The 15,606-nt window shown below is 42.1% G+C and overlaps 1 protein-coding gene across 1 annotated transcript in view; it reads left to right on the plus strand.

Moving 5' to 3' along the window:
* pi4kab (phosphatidylinositol 4-kinase, catalytic, alpha b) overlaps positions 1–15,606 on the plus strand; it is a 314,691-nt gene that overhangs the window by 244,313 nt on the left and 54,772 nt on the right. The window contains exons 37-40 of the mRNA XM_059943702.1: positions 577–735; positions 1,182–1,261; positions 7,100–7,293; positions 11,167–11,257. Of these exons, the coding sequence (XP_059799685.1) occupies positions 577–735; positions 1,182–1,261; positions 7,100–7,293; positions 11,167–11,257 (524 nt within the window). The remainder of the gene's footprint in view (positions 1–576; positions 736–1,181; positions 1,262–7,099; positions 7,294–11,166; positions 11,258–15,606) is intronic.

Genomic DNA, 15,606 nt, shown 5'->3' on the forward strand with positions numbered 1-15,606 from the left:
ATTCTGTACTCTGGCCTCTTACCTCTTCTCACCTGCCTATCACCTCCACCTGGGTCCCCTCTTCTTTTCATTTCTCCTATGGTCCACTCTCCTGTCTTATCAAATTCTTTCCTCTCCAGTCCTTGACCATTCCCACCCATCTGGGTTCCCCTATCACCTTCTAGCTTGTCCTCCTTCCCCTCTCTCTACCTTTTTATTCTGGTGTCTTCCCCCTTCCTTTCCAGTCCCAATGAAGGGTCTTGGCCTGAAACATTGACTGTTTCTTCATTTCCACAGATGCTACCTGACCTGCTGAGTTCCTCCAGTATTTTGTTTGTGTTGCTTTGGATTTCCAGTATCTGCAGAACTTTTCATGTTTAATCTTTTACTTAGCTGCACATGTAATTCTACAACTATACCAAAGTCACGGGCTCAAATTGCTGTTTAACAGCTGATACTCAAATGCCATAATTGTAAAACTTTGCTTGTGTTCTCTTGTCTGTAATTTTGTTTGGGAAAAAAATAGATATTGAAGTTTTATAGTGGTGCAAAGAAAAGTACTGTCCATAAACTTTACACATGGAAAATATTCTTCAGACAACCAGGATCCCTCTGTGAATAGCCTGTCTGTTATAATTGTGGCTGATTCGCGGAACAATCTTGATGTTGCCGTTGGAACACGGCAGCAGTCTGCACAAGGCTGGATCAATACCTACCCACTGTCCAGTGGAATGTCAACCATCTCCAAAAAATCAGGTGATGTCTACATCGGAAACCCTTCTGAGCTATCTATTCAAATTTCATTTCACCTGGCTTTCTTGCAAAGCATGATTTGGGTTTTCTATGCTGTTGGTGGTGTGTCATGTTGCTTAATGCCTGCAGTGTAATTACCCTATAGCTGTCCATTATGAATTCTAATCATGTAACAGATGTGATTACCCCTTGCACTCTCCTGCATGTATACAGACCAATTAAATATATTTCTTTGTTTGATTCAATATTTGCTTTTATTGCAATGGTGACTGGGATTGTCTTATATTTAAATAAGTTTAATATCAACATGATATCAACATAAATTTAATATACAACATCTTAAATATAATGTACTCGATGTAGGATATGCTTCAGGAAGACCAGTGTAAAATATTCTTCAGTTCCTTTGCGTAGCCTAATATTAAAATCCTCCATTATTTCCTGACCAGGCATGTCAAAGAAGACCAATCGAGGTACTCAGCTACATAAATATTACATGAAACGGCGCACACTTCTCTTGTCTTTGTTGGTGAGTGGTTGAGCAAAGTACTGCGCAGAAACTGTGCTGTACTCATTCCAAGTCCTTAAGTTCAAAGTAAATTTACATGGAACGGGGAATGTTACAGTCCTTTTGGCCCATGATGCTGTGCTGACTTTTTAACCTATTCTAAGATCTAGCCCTTTCCTCCTACATTACTTACTGCCCATTAACGCCTGCTGGTGTTTTGGGCAGCAATTAAGGTCCTCTATCTCTGTTTGTCCTGAGCTATTGAGATATAGAAGGATGGTTCATTGCTGTTTCCGTAACAGTTTTGTTTGACCAGTCAGGGATGTTAGCCCTGAGCTGAATCCCTGAACCTAGAGGTCTGGTGGACCACAGGTAGTCTGGCCTCTACCCTTTGACTTGTTTGCATGGGTAACCCTATCAAGAGTCAAAGCATGCAGTAAAGCCCCGTCTCCAGGTCATTGAGGCACACAAGTCTCCAAACCCACTGGCAAAGTTGTGCACCTCTTGGAGGTTCCCTCCTACATAGCCCTCCATTTTTCTGTCATCCATGTGCCAAGCTTAAGAGTTTATTGAATGCCTCTATTGTATCTGTTTATTTACTTTTATTATTTGCATGATTTGTTGTTATTTCTCTCTGCACTTTAGGTGCTTGACAGTCTTTTTTTTTAATAGGTTCTTTTGTAGTTGCCCATAAGGAGAAGAATCTCAAGATTGTATATAGCACACTGTACGTACTTTGATAATAAATGTACTCCGAACTTTGCCTCTACCAGCACTCCTGGTGGCGGGGGGGGGGGGGGGGGGGGGGGAGGGGACACCCACCACTCTCTGTGTAAACAACTTGCCCTTCTCCTGGGAAATGGATAATGCAAAGGAGCATCATTTTGCCATATACTACCTTGAGATTCATTTTCTTGCAGGCATTTACAGGGAAAAAAAAACAAAATAATGAAATTGAATTTTATGGACAAACTAAATGAACAAGTACTGACAAAAGCCAATGTTCAAATTCTTAAAAAATATGTAATACTGAGAACACGAGTTGTAAAGAATCCTTGCAAGTATGTCTAGGACGTAGAATCAGTTCAGAGTAGTGGTTACTGAAGTAATCCACGCCATTTCAGGAGCCTGATGGCTGTTCCTGAACCTGGTGATGTGGGACCTCCTGCCTGAGAGTAGTGAGAAAAGAATATGGCCTGGATGGTGAGCGTCTTTCATAATACTGAAGATGCAGCTTTCTTATGACAGCACTCCAACCTAAATGTGTTCAATGGTGGAGAGGGCTTTGCCCATGATGGACTGTCTGTATCCACTAATTTCTGCAGCCTTTTCCATCCCGGGCTTTGGTGTTTCTATACCAGACTGTGATGCAACCAGTTAGGATACTTTCCACTGTCCATCCATAGAAGTTTATCGAATCTATGTAAGCTTCTAAGAGTAGTCATGCCATGACCTTTAATGGCTGAATCTCCATACAGCACAGATACATACTTATGACATGGCGCAAGCTTTAAGCCTGGCTTTCAATTTCAGGCAATGTCTAAATTTTTTTACCCTCCAGTTGTCTGCTTTTACGCTAATTATGAATGAATAAGTGTCAGAGAATTTTTAAAATAAAGCTCGATACCAGATTACAAGTGGCAATTTTTTTATTTTAGCATGATATAGAGAGTCTACATGTGCGGAACTCTGAGTTACAAGGAAATCAGCTTGTGTTTATATCTTATAGCAGACAAGTGTGCAAAACCAGCTCCCCTCCATTAGCAAGACAAAGAGTTGATACTTCATCATGTTTTCCCTCATGATTTCTGGCTGTTCATCTGCCCTTATCTTGTTTGTGCTGTTGTGCTCTGAGGAGTATGTGTGACCAGCACAATGAGCTTAGTTATGTAGACTTGTAACTTAATTGGGAAAATGCAGGATGTCCAGAAGGTCACAAAACTTTAGGAACATCGAGCTCTCTTAACCCTATATTTGAAATTTCCTTCCACAGTAAGGCTATTGGCTAATTTTAGTTCACTCACACAGAATAATTCTAAAATGCCCTCTTTAGCTCATCAAACCATTGAGTTTTTATATTTGCTACTCTCTCCAGGAATCTGCTTGATATGTTGGTTGCTGTCTGCTCTCTGAGCAATCCTAAATCTTCCAACCTGTCTTGTCCTAGGAAGCAACTTAAAGTAATTTTCTACAATTAGCTTTTCTCTGTCAATGTTAGAGTAATTGAAAAGTACACTGCAGAAACAGGCCCTTTGGTCCATCTAGTCCTTGCTGAACCATTTAAACTGCCTACTCTCATCAGCCTGCCATAGCCATTCATACCCCATATTCCATATTGTCATTGTGTGTTTGTCTCCCGGCAGTGCTTCCTTTGTTTTTCTTTCCTGTTTCACTTAGAGATAATGTAAATGAAAAATGGGGCAGTGAGAGAAATGATAATGCCTCAGTAGTGTAGCAGTTAGCAGTTAGCGCAACGTTCTGACAGCTTGTGGCTTCAGAGTTCAATTCCGGTGACATCTGTAAAGAGTTTTTCTCCCCATGACTGTGTGGGTTTCCTCTTGGTGTTCAGGTTTCCTCCCACATCCAGGGCCTACCAGTTAATTGGTCATTTTAAGTTGTCCTGTAATTAGGCTAGGTTTAAATAGGTGGGTGGAGTCTATGGTATTACAGGGAAGATACTAGCATGGAAGGAGGAGTGGCTGACTGGCAGGATGCAAAGAGTGGGAGTAAAGGGATCCTTTTCTGACTGGCTGCCTATGATTAGTGGTGTTCCACTGAGGGCTGTGTTGGGACTGCTTCTCTTTACGTTATATGTCATGATTTAGATGATGGAATTGATGTGGCCAAGTTTGAGGTGGATAGAAAGCTAGGTGCGGGGGCAGATAGTTTTGAGGAAGTAGAGAGGCTACAGAAGGACTTTGACAGATTAGAGGAATAGGTAAAGAAGTAGCAGATGTAATAAGAGTGCTGGGAAGTGTATGGTCATGCATTTTGTTAGAAGAATTAAAAGCATAGCCTACTTTCTAAATGGGGAGAAAATTCAAAAATCTGAGGTGCAAAGGGACTTGGGAGTCCTTGTGCAGGATTCCCTGAAGGTTAATTTGCAGGTTGAATCTGTGGTGAGGAAGCTAAATGTGATGTTAGCATTTATTTCAAGAAGACTAGAATATTAAAGCAAAGATGAAAGTTGAAACTTTATAAAGCAATGGGGAGGGCTCACTTGGAGTACTGTGAGCAGTTTTGGGCCCCTTGTGTAAGACAGGATGTGCTGACATTGGAGGGGGCTTAAAGGCGGTTCACGAAAATGCTTTCAGGATTGAAATGCTTGTCATATGAGGAGGATTTGATGGTTCTGGGCCTGCACTCACTGGAATTTTAAAAACTGAAGTGGCAGGGGGAAATCTCAAGGAAACCTATCAAATGTTGAATGGCCTAGAGAGAATATGAAGAAGACATTTAGTGTGGTGGTGGAGTCTAGGACCAGTGGATACAACCTGAGAATAGAGGAGGTCTATTTAAAATGGAAATGAGGAATTTCTTTAGCCAGATGATGTGAATCTGTGGAATTCATTGCCATAGTTGACTTTAGAGGCCAAATCATTAAGTGTATTTAAAGCAAAGATTCATAGAACTTTGATAAGTCAAGGCATGAAGAGATGTGAGGAGAAGACAGGACATTGTGGTTGAAAGGGAAATGGATCAACAATAATGAAATGGCGGAGCAGACTCAATGGGCCAAGTGGCCTAATTATGCACCAATGTCTTATGGTCTTATGGTTGCTGGGCAACATGGCTCTTTGGGCTGGAAGGGTCTGTTCCGCACTGAATCTTTAAATAAAATAATTAATGCCAATTGCTTAATATGTTGATAAATAGCTGATGTAGTCCATACAGCATTAATGAACCATGGGTCACATACAATTAATGATGCCTGTTTTAGTTACTAATTTAACTCTGGTGGGTGAACACAAGATTAAAATCATTACTGACAGTAGTATGTGTTTAACTTTCTGTTTACCATGGCTCAGTGTAGATTCACTTCCTGCTTAATTGAACTGCCTGTGGGTTCAAATTCAAGTTAAAATTGCAGGCTTGGCTAACACTACAGCACAAATACCGAGGGGGTGTTGCACTGATGGGATGATTGTGAATCTTGGATGCAATCTTAAGTGGATGTACAAGTTCCAATGATGCTCTCTCAGAGAATGGTGTTCTTCTCCACAGTTTAGGAGTGTAGTTCAAAAAAGCTGACCTGCCAATTATCTTTTGAGGGAGATTGTTTAAATTTAAGAGACTGGGGGAAGAAGACCTGAAAGGTCAAACAAGATTATAAACTGAAAATAATCCAGTCCAAGCTATTAAGAGCTTTAAAAACAAGTAAGAGAACTTTAAAATTAGTTCTGAACAGTACAGGAGGCCAATGCAGAGTGTCTAGGAAAGGAGTGATATGTTCCTTCATCCTGGTTTTAGTTAAACCTTTAGTAGCGGCATTATGGTTGGGTTTTCATGGCCTGTGGTCATTGAAGAGCCAGACGTTGTTGGCAGTTCATGGTACATTTCAGTTATGCCATTTCCTCAGCATTAAAACGGCCAGTCTGGTTCAAATGTTTCAATTTAGTATCAGAGAATGTAAAGAGTATATAATCTGAAATTTATACTCTTCAGAGAGACATGCACAAAATAAGAACCCCAAGAAAATTAAAGATAGTAACATCAGAACCCTAAAGCCCCCCCTCCTCCCATGCACAAACAGCAGTAGAAGCATCGACCCTCCCCCACTTACACCAGCAGAAGCACCACCACCCCCCACCATGAAAGCAACAGCAAATGCCCCCAAAGAGACCTTGATCTAAAGCCCATCAACATCTGCCGTCCATAACCCAGCACTTCAGTCTCTCAGACAGGCTGTCTCTCAGCAGCGACAGAGAGAGACGTCACTCCTGCAACAAGAGTGGAGACCAGCAACCGGCTGTTCCGATGTTACAGTCTTCCATGTTGCTTCTTCAATCTGATGTAAAGAATTTTCTGGAACTCGCCATCACTAAAAGTGACAAAAAATTTGACTTTGCGAATGGAATGGATTACAAAATTACTGAAATTACTTAGTGGGTTTGTAGGGAAACCAAGGCATAGGACTAGATAGATTGCTGTACAGGGACCCAGTCTGACCCTCAAGGGCCGAAAGACCTCCTGTGCTGTGATGATTGTGTTATTACTGCAGCACCATTTAGTAGACTGTGATCTCATAAATGTTATGTTTAACCTTGGAGTTTAAATTGTAGGAAGTAATTAGTATTTGATGGCTCTGGGCCTTGCAGTAGTTTAAAAAAATGAGGGGGCAGCATCAAATATAGAGTGGATGTGGAGAGGATATTTCCTATAGTGGGGGAGTCGAGGACCAGAGGGCACACTTTCAGAATACAAAGATACCCCTTTAGAAAAGAGACGAGATGGCTTTTCTTTAGCAAGAGGGTGATGAATCTGTGGAATTTATTGCCACAGAGAGGCTGTGGAGGCCAAGACATTGGGTATTTTAAAACGGAGGTTGATAGGTTCTTCGTTAATCAGGGTGTCAAAGGATAACGGGAGAAGGCAGGAAAATGGGATTGAGAGGGATAATAAATCAGCCATGATGGAATAGCGAAGCAGACTTGATTGCCTGAATGGCCTAATTCTACTCCCATGTCATATGGTCTTATTATCAGATATCTAATTGCAATATTTTATCAATTACAGCCTGCTTGTGGTCTCAAGTAGTTTAATTCCATTTATTGAGATCCATGTGAAAAGAATTAAAATTGATGAAAAGGAACTGACTGTAAATATTCAAAAATGATAGCTCTCTGTCTCAATACTTAGGCGAGTGAAATAGAGCGTCTCTCCACATGGTACAATCCCCTCTCAGCCCCTGAGCTGGCAATGGACCAAGCTGGAGAAGCCAGCATAGCGAATTGGCGATCCAAATACATCAGTCTTAATGAAAAGCAATGGAAGGATAATGTCAATCTGGCCTGGAGCATCTCGCCATACTTGGCCATACAGCTACCTACCAGGTAATGTGCCAGAGTTAAGTATTAAAGAGATTTGCGTTAGTTTTATTTCTTGTGTGTACATCGAAACATTGAGTGATCAAAGCTTTGCAATATCACTTCCCATTGGTGGGGAACTGGAACCAGAACCAGAATTGCTACTGGATCTAAACCTTTATACCTATCACTGTATATCACATCAACTGGTTGCAAAGTTTCAAAGTACATTTATAGACTGTAGTTTTGATGACTCTGGGGCTTCTGTTGTTGTGGGGGGTGGGGGAGGTCGGTGCTGCCATGGTGCAAGGAAAGGTGGGGCAATGCTTTTGGTGCTGCTTGTGTGAGGGGAGGGTGGATACGGAGTTTGGGGCTTCGATGTTCAATCATTCATTCTATGGGGTTTCTTGTTGATGTCTGTGAAGAGTACAAATTTCAGGTTGTATATGGTATCTATTCTCTGATATTAAATGAACCTTTGAACCTTTATCAAAGTATGTATACAGAACACAACTCTTGAGATTCGTCCTTCCACATATTGTAACTGGTTGATGTGATAGCTTCATTAAAACAATAGTTTCTTGAATCTGTCTTGATGAGACAGAAAGGCACCTACACCAATTATCATCTTAGAATTACAAAACTACAGTATTGTGCAAAAGTCTTAGGCACCTTAGATTCTATTTATTTATTGGGGTACAGCATGGAACAGGCCCTTCTGCCCCTTCGTGCCACACTGCCACTCACCCCTGACTTAACCCTATTTACAATGACCTACTCACTGTACCTACACTGTACCCTATTTACAAGTACCTACTCACTGGTACATCATTGGACTGTGGGAGGAAACCAGAGCGCCCAGATGAAACCCAAACGGTCACAGGGAGAACATATAAACACTTTACAGGCAACAGCAGGAATTAAACCCAGGTCGCCTGTAGTATGCAGCCCATTTTTATATGGATTCAGATAGTACGGGCACCACAGAGGCCTGATGTCAACATCATTGAGGCTGGAGAGACAGAAGTAAGTGAGACAGCCAAAATCTGCAGTAGAACTGCAGCAAGCTCGCCAGGATGCTTGGAACAGCCTACCAGGTGATTTTCTTATAAAACTGCATAACAGCGTACTGAGGAGAATTGATGCAGATTTAAAGGCAAATAAATGGTGGTCACACCAAATAGTGATTTGATACATTTTTAACTGATTACAGCTCTTTATAGTCATTTTTTTAATATTTAGAAACTTTTCATTTGGTTTTATAGAATTTTTTTTACATGTGGCTAAGACTTTTGCACAGCAATGTACATTTATTAGAACAGAACAGAGCAAGCATTAAAATATTTATATAGGTATGTTGGGTGATGGGGTGAAGATAGGTCTGTACCAAAGGAGGTGTAAGGTGCTCCTTCCTCTGCTTGACTGCAGATCACCCTTGGGCAAGGTGTAGCACCTGCTTAGACCCTGATCGAGGCTATGGAAGCAGATGGTCGTATGAGCAGCTGCTGCATATCACAAGCCCTGGTTATGTGACCACTGACACCAGGCAGGCAAACCCTGAAGAGCATTGATAATGGCTGGGGTCTTTAATGATGGATGCCAGCTTTTGAGGCATTGCATTTTGAAGGTGTCTTCGACGCAGGGGAGGCTGGTGCCTAGGGTGAAGCAGGCAGTGTAAATGTGATGGGCTGAGGGGCCTGTTTCTGACTGCAGGATTCCATGACTCTACATCATAGTTTTGAGTCAGTCAGTGCAAATTATACTTATGTCTTTGGAATTATTTTCCACATACTTCCATCATAAGGTTTTGCTTTTGCAGTGCTCAAACAGTGAAGTTAAATTATTGCAGCTCTCTAAAACCTGGTTAGTTCACCCTTGGAGTATTGTGTTAGTTCTGGTCACTTTATTATAGAAAGGATGTGCAGTGTTTAGAGAGGATGCAGGGGAGTTTTACCAGGATTAGAGAGCATGTCTTATGAAGAAAGGTTGACTAAGCTATGGCTTTTTCTTTGGAGTAAAGGAGGATATGAGAGGTAGCTTGATAGAGTTGTACAAAATGATAAAAGGCGTGGATAGAGTGAACAGCCAGTGACTTTTTTCAAAGGTAGAAATGGCTAATACGAGAGAGCATAATGTTAAGAAGAAGGCATCTGCAGCAACCACACCCTGGTACACCACTTTGACAGGCGAGCAAAACCTGATGAGGGTAGCGACTCGGCCTCATATACCAGTGAGATAGGGATATGCCTGTCCTAGTCTGCAAAGTCAGCTCTGGCAGACTGGGCGGATGAGATCTACAGTGAGATACAACGGCTAGGAAAGTTACACTGGAACACTGTGGCAAGTTAAGGGCTTGACAATATACAGAAGGCGTCATGGTTATCCACTGCAACCAAGGAAGACCCCAGTTTGTGACAGTTGTTCGTACCAATGGACCTGGATTTCTGAGGTCAAAAGAATAGAACTGCCCCAGAGCATCATCTTTTCCACTTTAAAAACTCTCCCGCACAGGGTTCCTGTCATTGTTAAACACGATGAAGAACCACCACTGGAGGGAAGTATAAAGGGATGTTAGAGGATTTTCAGTCAGACTGAAGAACATGTACACAATCCTATGTAACCTTTTGTTTACAACATCAAAATAATCGTCTTTTTATCTTAACTCAATTGTATATGTCTTCTTGGAGGTGTAGGTCCAGGTAGAAGAAGTACTTATTCTATAATTGGCTTCAATAATCCTACTACTACTACTACGTCAACTCAGGCCTAGGGGGCACGATGACAGATTCTCCACTCCTTCCTCTCCTTGATCAGTGTGTTTAGTTCATCTACATTAGCTGCGTCGCTATCTTCTAGGAGTGTGTTGACCGTAGTCTTGGGAGGGCACCCAGGGTTCATCCTCCCATGTGATGACTAGGTGGCGTAGACAATGCCCCGCTATTTGCAGTCAACTCGCCTCGATTTTAGTGGTGAGCATCGGTAGGTCTTCATAGAGCTTAACGTTCGTCATGTGCTGTTGCCAACTCACGTCAAGAGCCATCCAGAGCTTTCGTGTATAGCAACCATCTAGTGATTTTCGCATGGTCTTGGTGAGTGTCCACGTCTCACATCCGTTCGTGAGAATGGACTCTATGACTGCTATGAAGATCCTCTTGAGCCCTCGGGCCAGGTTCGATTTCCAGATTTCCTTCATGTCGTTCATAGCCCTCCACACCAGCGCCTTCCGTATCTTCATGTCCTTCTGTGCTTATCATTCTTAACCCAAGGTACTTAAAGTCAAAGACTTTCTTATGGTATCATTCTTTACGGTCTTGAGAATACCTTTGTTCCAGTTGAGCACCATGTACTCTGTCTATTTAGCGTTTAGGTGAAGTCAGCTACTGACAAAAGTGGAAATTGAGTGCAATAAAGTTGGACTTCAGAAATGAAAAATCTAAAATGGGGAGATTATACATTGATATCACAATGTCGTTAAAGAAAGCCAATGTTTTCCAATGCAGGTAAGTAGAAGATTAATTTCTCTGTCCTGAGGGCAAAGGAGGATGATCAAACAAATGTGCTTCTGTCAAAGATGTGTTTTCTTGAGTAAGAGTTAACACTGTTACAAATACTTTATCAGTAAGGAATGTAACATGACTGGGCTGTCAGTGAGATATTCTGGAGCTTCAAGCCTTTTTTAAACTATGTTTTTAAACATATTCACCAATTGAATATGGAGTTGACCTGCAGCTGGAGTATCAAGATGACTGTCCTCCTGTCTTCCACCTGTGGTTACCACTGCCATGGATCCTGCCTGTTTGAAACAGGGGGGAATAATGCACCTGCAGTATTTATTCTTTTATTGTACAAACTTTTGTTAGTGATTTTCCTGGCATTTATCCAATGTTTTACATCTGACAGGTTTAAAAACACCGAGGCCATCGGAGCAGAAGTAACCCGGTTAGTGAGACTGGATCCTGGAGCTGTCAGTGATGTCCCAGAAGCCATACGGGTACGAACACAGTTGGCTCTTGTGCAAAGATTTTTGAAGTGCTGTACATAGAACATAGACCAGTGCAGCACAGGAACAGGCCATTCGGCCCACAATGTTGTGCTGAACCAGATACAAAGCAAATCAAAAACACCCAAACACTAATCCCTCCTACGTATACCATGTCCATATCCCTCCATCTTTCTCATCCATGTGCCTTTCCAAACATCTCTTAAAAGCCTCTAATGTATTTGCCTCTACCACCATACCAGGCAGCACATTCCAGGCATCCACCTCTCTGTGAGTAAAATACATACCCCTCACATTCCCTTTGAACCTACCCCCTTTCACCTTCAATGCATGCTCTCTGGTATTGGACATTTTAACACAGTGAAACAGATACCCCTGTCTACTCTACCTATGCCTCTCATAATCTTGTAAACCTCTATCCGATCTCCCTTCAGCCTCCGACGCTCCAGAGAAAACAACCCAAATTTATCCAAGTTGATAGCTCGTGCCCTCTAAGCCAGACAGCATCCTGGTTAAGCCTCTTTTGCACCTTTTTGAAAGCCACAAGAACCATCACATAGTAGGGTGACCAGAGCTGTGTGTAATACTCCAGATGAGGCCTGACCAGAGTTTTATAAAGTTGCAACATAACCTCCTGACTTTTGAGCTGGTCACCACACTGCATAAAGAATGTGGTTGCACGGGCGAGTGTGCAGGGGCAATTCACTGGGTTGATGACTGGACTTGAGGACTTTTAGCTATGAGGAGAGATTGGATGGGCTGAGCTTACATTCCCAGGAGCAAAGAAGGCTGAAGGGCGACCTGAAGAAATTCCATGTAATTCTGAGAGCGAAAAATACAGCAGGTGGTCAAAGTCTCTTTTCCCCATGATAGAGATATCTAAAACAAGAGGGCAGAGTTTTAGAGACATAGAAAACCTGCATCACAATACAGGCCTTTCGGCCCACAAAGCTGTGCTGAACATGTCCTTACCTTAGAACTACCTAGGCTTTACCCATAGCTCTCTATTTTCCTAAGCTCCATGTAGCCATCTCTTAAAAGACCCTATCATTTCCGCCTCCACCACTGCCACTGGCAGCCCATTCTACACCTTCACCACTCTCTGGGTAAAAAAAAACTTACCCCTGACATCTCCTCTGAACCTTCTTCCAATCACTTTAAAGCTATGCCCTCTCGTGCTAGCCATTTCAGCCCTGGGAAAAAGCCTCTGACTATCCACATGATCAATGCCTCACATTATCTTGTACACCTCTATCAGGTCACCTCTCATCCTCCATCGCTCTAAGGAAAAAAGGCCGAGTTCACTCAACCTATTCTCATAAGACATGCTTCCCAATCCAGGCAACGTTCTTGTAAATCACCTTTTCTATGGTTTCCACATCCTTCCTGTAGTGAGACAACCAGAATTGAGCACAGTACTCCAAGTGGGGTCTGACCAGAGTCCTATATAGCTGCAACATTACCTCTCGGAGAGATGAGAAGAGGAAGAAGTTTGAAAGGAGATTGGAGGGATAGACAGACAGCAATGGAGACCAAGTCATCGGGTATATTTAAAGCGGTGGTTTTTAAGTTCTTAATTAGTCAGGGTGTCAAAGGTTACAAGGAGACAGCAGGAGAATGGGGTTGAGAGGGATAATAAATCAGTCATGATGGAATGGCGAAGCAGACTTATGGGCTGAATGGCCTAATTCTGCTCCTATGTTTTGAGGATAGATTTCATTATATAGAGGGTGATTGATACCTACAGAAAAGGGAATACTCACCAGTCCACATCAAGGGATCAGCACTGGAAAAGATGAGCAGTTTCAAGTTCCTGAGTGTCAACATCTCTGTGGATCTATCCTGGGCCCAACATATAGATGTAGTTACAAGGGAGGCATGACAGCGGCAATATTTCATTAGGAGTTTAGGAAAAATTGTATGACACCAAAGACGCTTGCAAATTTCCACAGATGTTCGGTGGAGAGCATTCTAACTGGTTGCATCACTGTCTGATATTGGTGGGGTGGACACTGTACAAGATCAGAAAGTTGTAAACTCGGCCACTTCCATTATTGGCACTAGCCTCCCCAGCATCCAGGATACCTTCAAAAGGTGATGCCTCATTAAGGACTCCCATCACCCACAACATGCCCTTGTCTCATTGCTGCCATCAAGGAAGAGGTATAGGAGCCTGAAGGCACACTCATTGTTTCAGAAATAGTTTCTTCCCTTCCACAATAGATTTCTGAATGCACAATGAACACTTCCGAAGTATTTTTCCCTCTCTTTTGGCACTGCTTATTTAATTTTTTGTAAATACTTTTTATTGTAATTTATAGTTTTATTACTATGTATTGCATTGTACTGCTGCCAAAAAGGAAAAAAAAAATCATAACATGTGCCAGTGACTTTGGCCCAACCAGTGCATCCTAATTAAAGCATTGATTTATTCATATACTTAGCCTCATATCTGACTTCTTTTCCTCAACTCTGATGCTAATTGTTAGGGTTATTCAGCACAGAAACAGGCCCTTTGGCCTCAATTTTTATCTATGTATTTATTGAGATATAGCACGGAGTAGACCCTTCAGGTCCTTTGACCTGCGCAGCCCAGTAACCCCCAATTTAATCCAACCTAATCAGGGGAAAATTTACTATGACCACTTAACCTACCAAACGGTATATCTTTGGACTGTGGGAGGAAACTAGAGCTCCCGGAGGAAACCCACATAATCACAAGAGAGCATGCAAGCACCTTACAGGCAGCAGCAGGATTGAACCCAGGTCGCTGGTACAGTAAAGTGTTGTGCTATAAGTACACTAACATGCTCCCCAAAGAAGCATACTGCCTGAGTGAGTTCCATTTGTCTACATTTGGCCCATATCCCTCTGAACCAGGGGTTCCCAACCTTTTTGTTATGCCATGGACCTTTACCATTAACAAGGGGTCTATGGACCTCGGGCTGGGGACCCTTGCAACCTTCCCTATCAATGTTCCTAAGAGAATAAAACTGACCTCATGATTCACCTCATAAATTCTTCTTTATAATGGAGACTACTTATTCTTTTAACATAAAGGTCTGTGACAAATCACACTGTCAGTGAACCCACTTCTTTCAATACTACAGAGCTTCTAGTGTCTTTGGCTGAGGGTGTTTATTGCACAATCCCTCTTTCACACTCAGCCCTTTGGATTGCTCCACCTTCTTTGTCCATTTCACTGCCTTCTTTAAACCTTCAGTATTTTATAATCAAATCTTCATTGGTCTTAATTACTACTTCTGCTTTTTAAAAAATCTTCCATATGCGTGTGTGCAGCAGATATGGGTGTGGGCCGCCCTTCCCTGTCTCATTGTTTTGTAAAAATAGATGTAGACTTTGCCTGTAAGGCATCTGTAATGGCCAGGTCCTTTTCTATATATATCAGAATCAAAAGCTTCATTAGGTTCATAAATCTTGTAATTGTCAAGGGATCCAGAAATCCCTTTGGGGTATACATGCTCAGAATATTGAGGGTGGCAAGATAAACAGGCAGAGTGATCTCTGGCTTAGAAGTGTAGGGCACAAACACACAAAATACGTGATAAACAGTTGATTATGTATTTGACAGAGAAATACAATTTGAGCAAACAAGCATTAGTACAGGGGTTCCCAATCTAGGGACCATAGACCTCTTGCTTAATGGTTCAGTGGTTCCATTGAGTATCAGGGAATGTATACAGTATACAGCCTGAAATTCTTACTCTTCAAAGCCATCCACAAAACATAGGATGAATGGCAGAAAATGTTAGAACCCCAAAGCCTGCCCCCCCTCTTCCATTCACAAGCAGCAGCAAAGCATCAACCCTCCCCCCTCCCCACAGCACCCACCATGAAAACAATAGCAAAGCCCAATGGTTTTGGTCCATGGCATAAGAAAGGTTGGGAACCCTTGCTTTAGAAAGAAAGTCAACAGATGGCTTAGAACATAGGAGAGTGAAGCACAGGAACAGGCTCTTCAACCCATAACATGCCAGACCAATTAAATTAGTAATCAAATGGCCAGCTGAACTAATCCCTTCTGTCCACACAGTGTCCATAACCTTCCATTTCCTGCACATCCATGTGTTTATCTAAACGTCTCATAAAAGTCCTTAGTGTATCTGTCTTTGCCACCACCCCAGATAGCACATTACAGGCACCTACCATTCTCTGAGTAGAGAAAATTTACCTCTCCCATCTCCTTTAAACTTAACCCCTCTCATCTTCAATGCATGCTCTCTAGTATTAGATATTTCAACCCTGGGAAAAAGATACTATCTGTCTATTCTGTCTATACCTCTGATAATTTTACTTAAACCTCTATCAGATCTCCCCTC

This window comes from Hypanus sabinus, chromosome 18 (genome assembly GCF_030144855.1).
Source record: "Hypanus sabinus isolate sHypSab1 chromosome 18, sHypSab1.hap1, whole genome shotgun sequence".
Taxonomy (NCBI): Eukaryota; Metazoa; Chordata; class Chondrichthyes; order Myliobatiformes; family Dasyatidae; genus Hypanus; species Hypanus sabinus.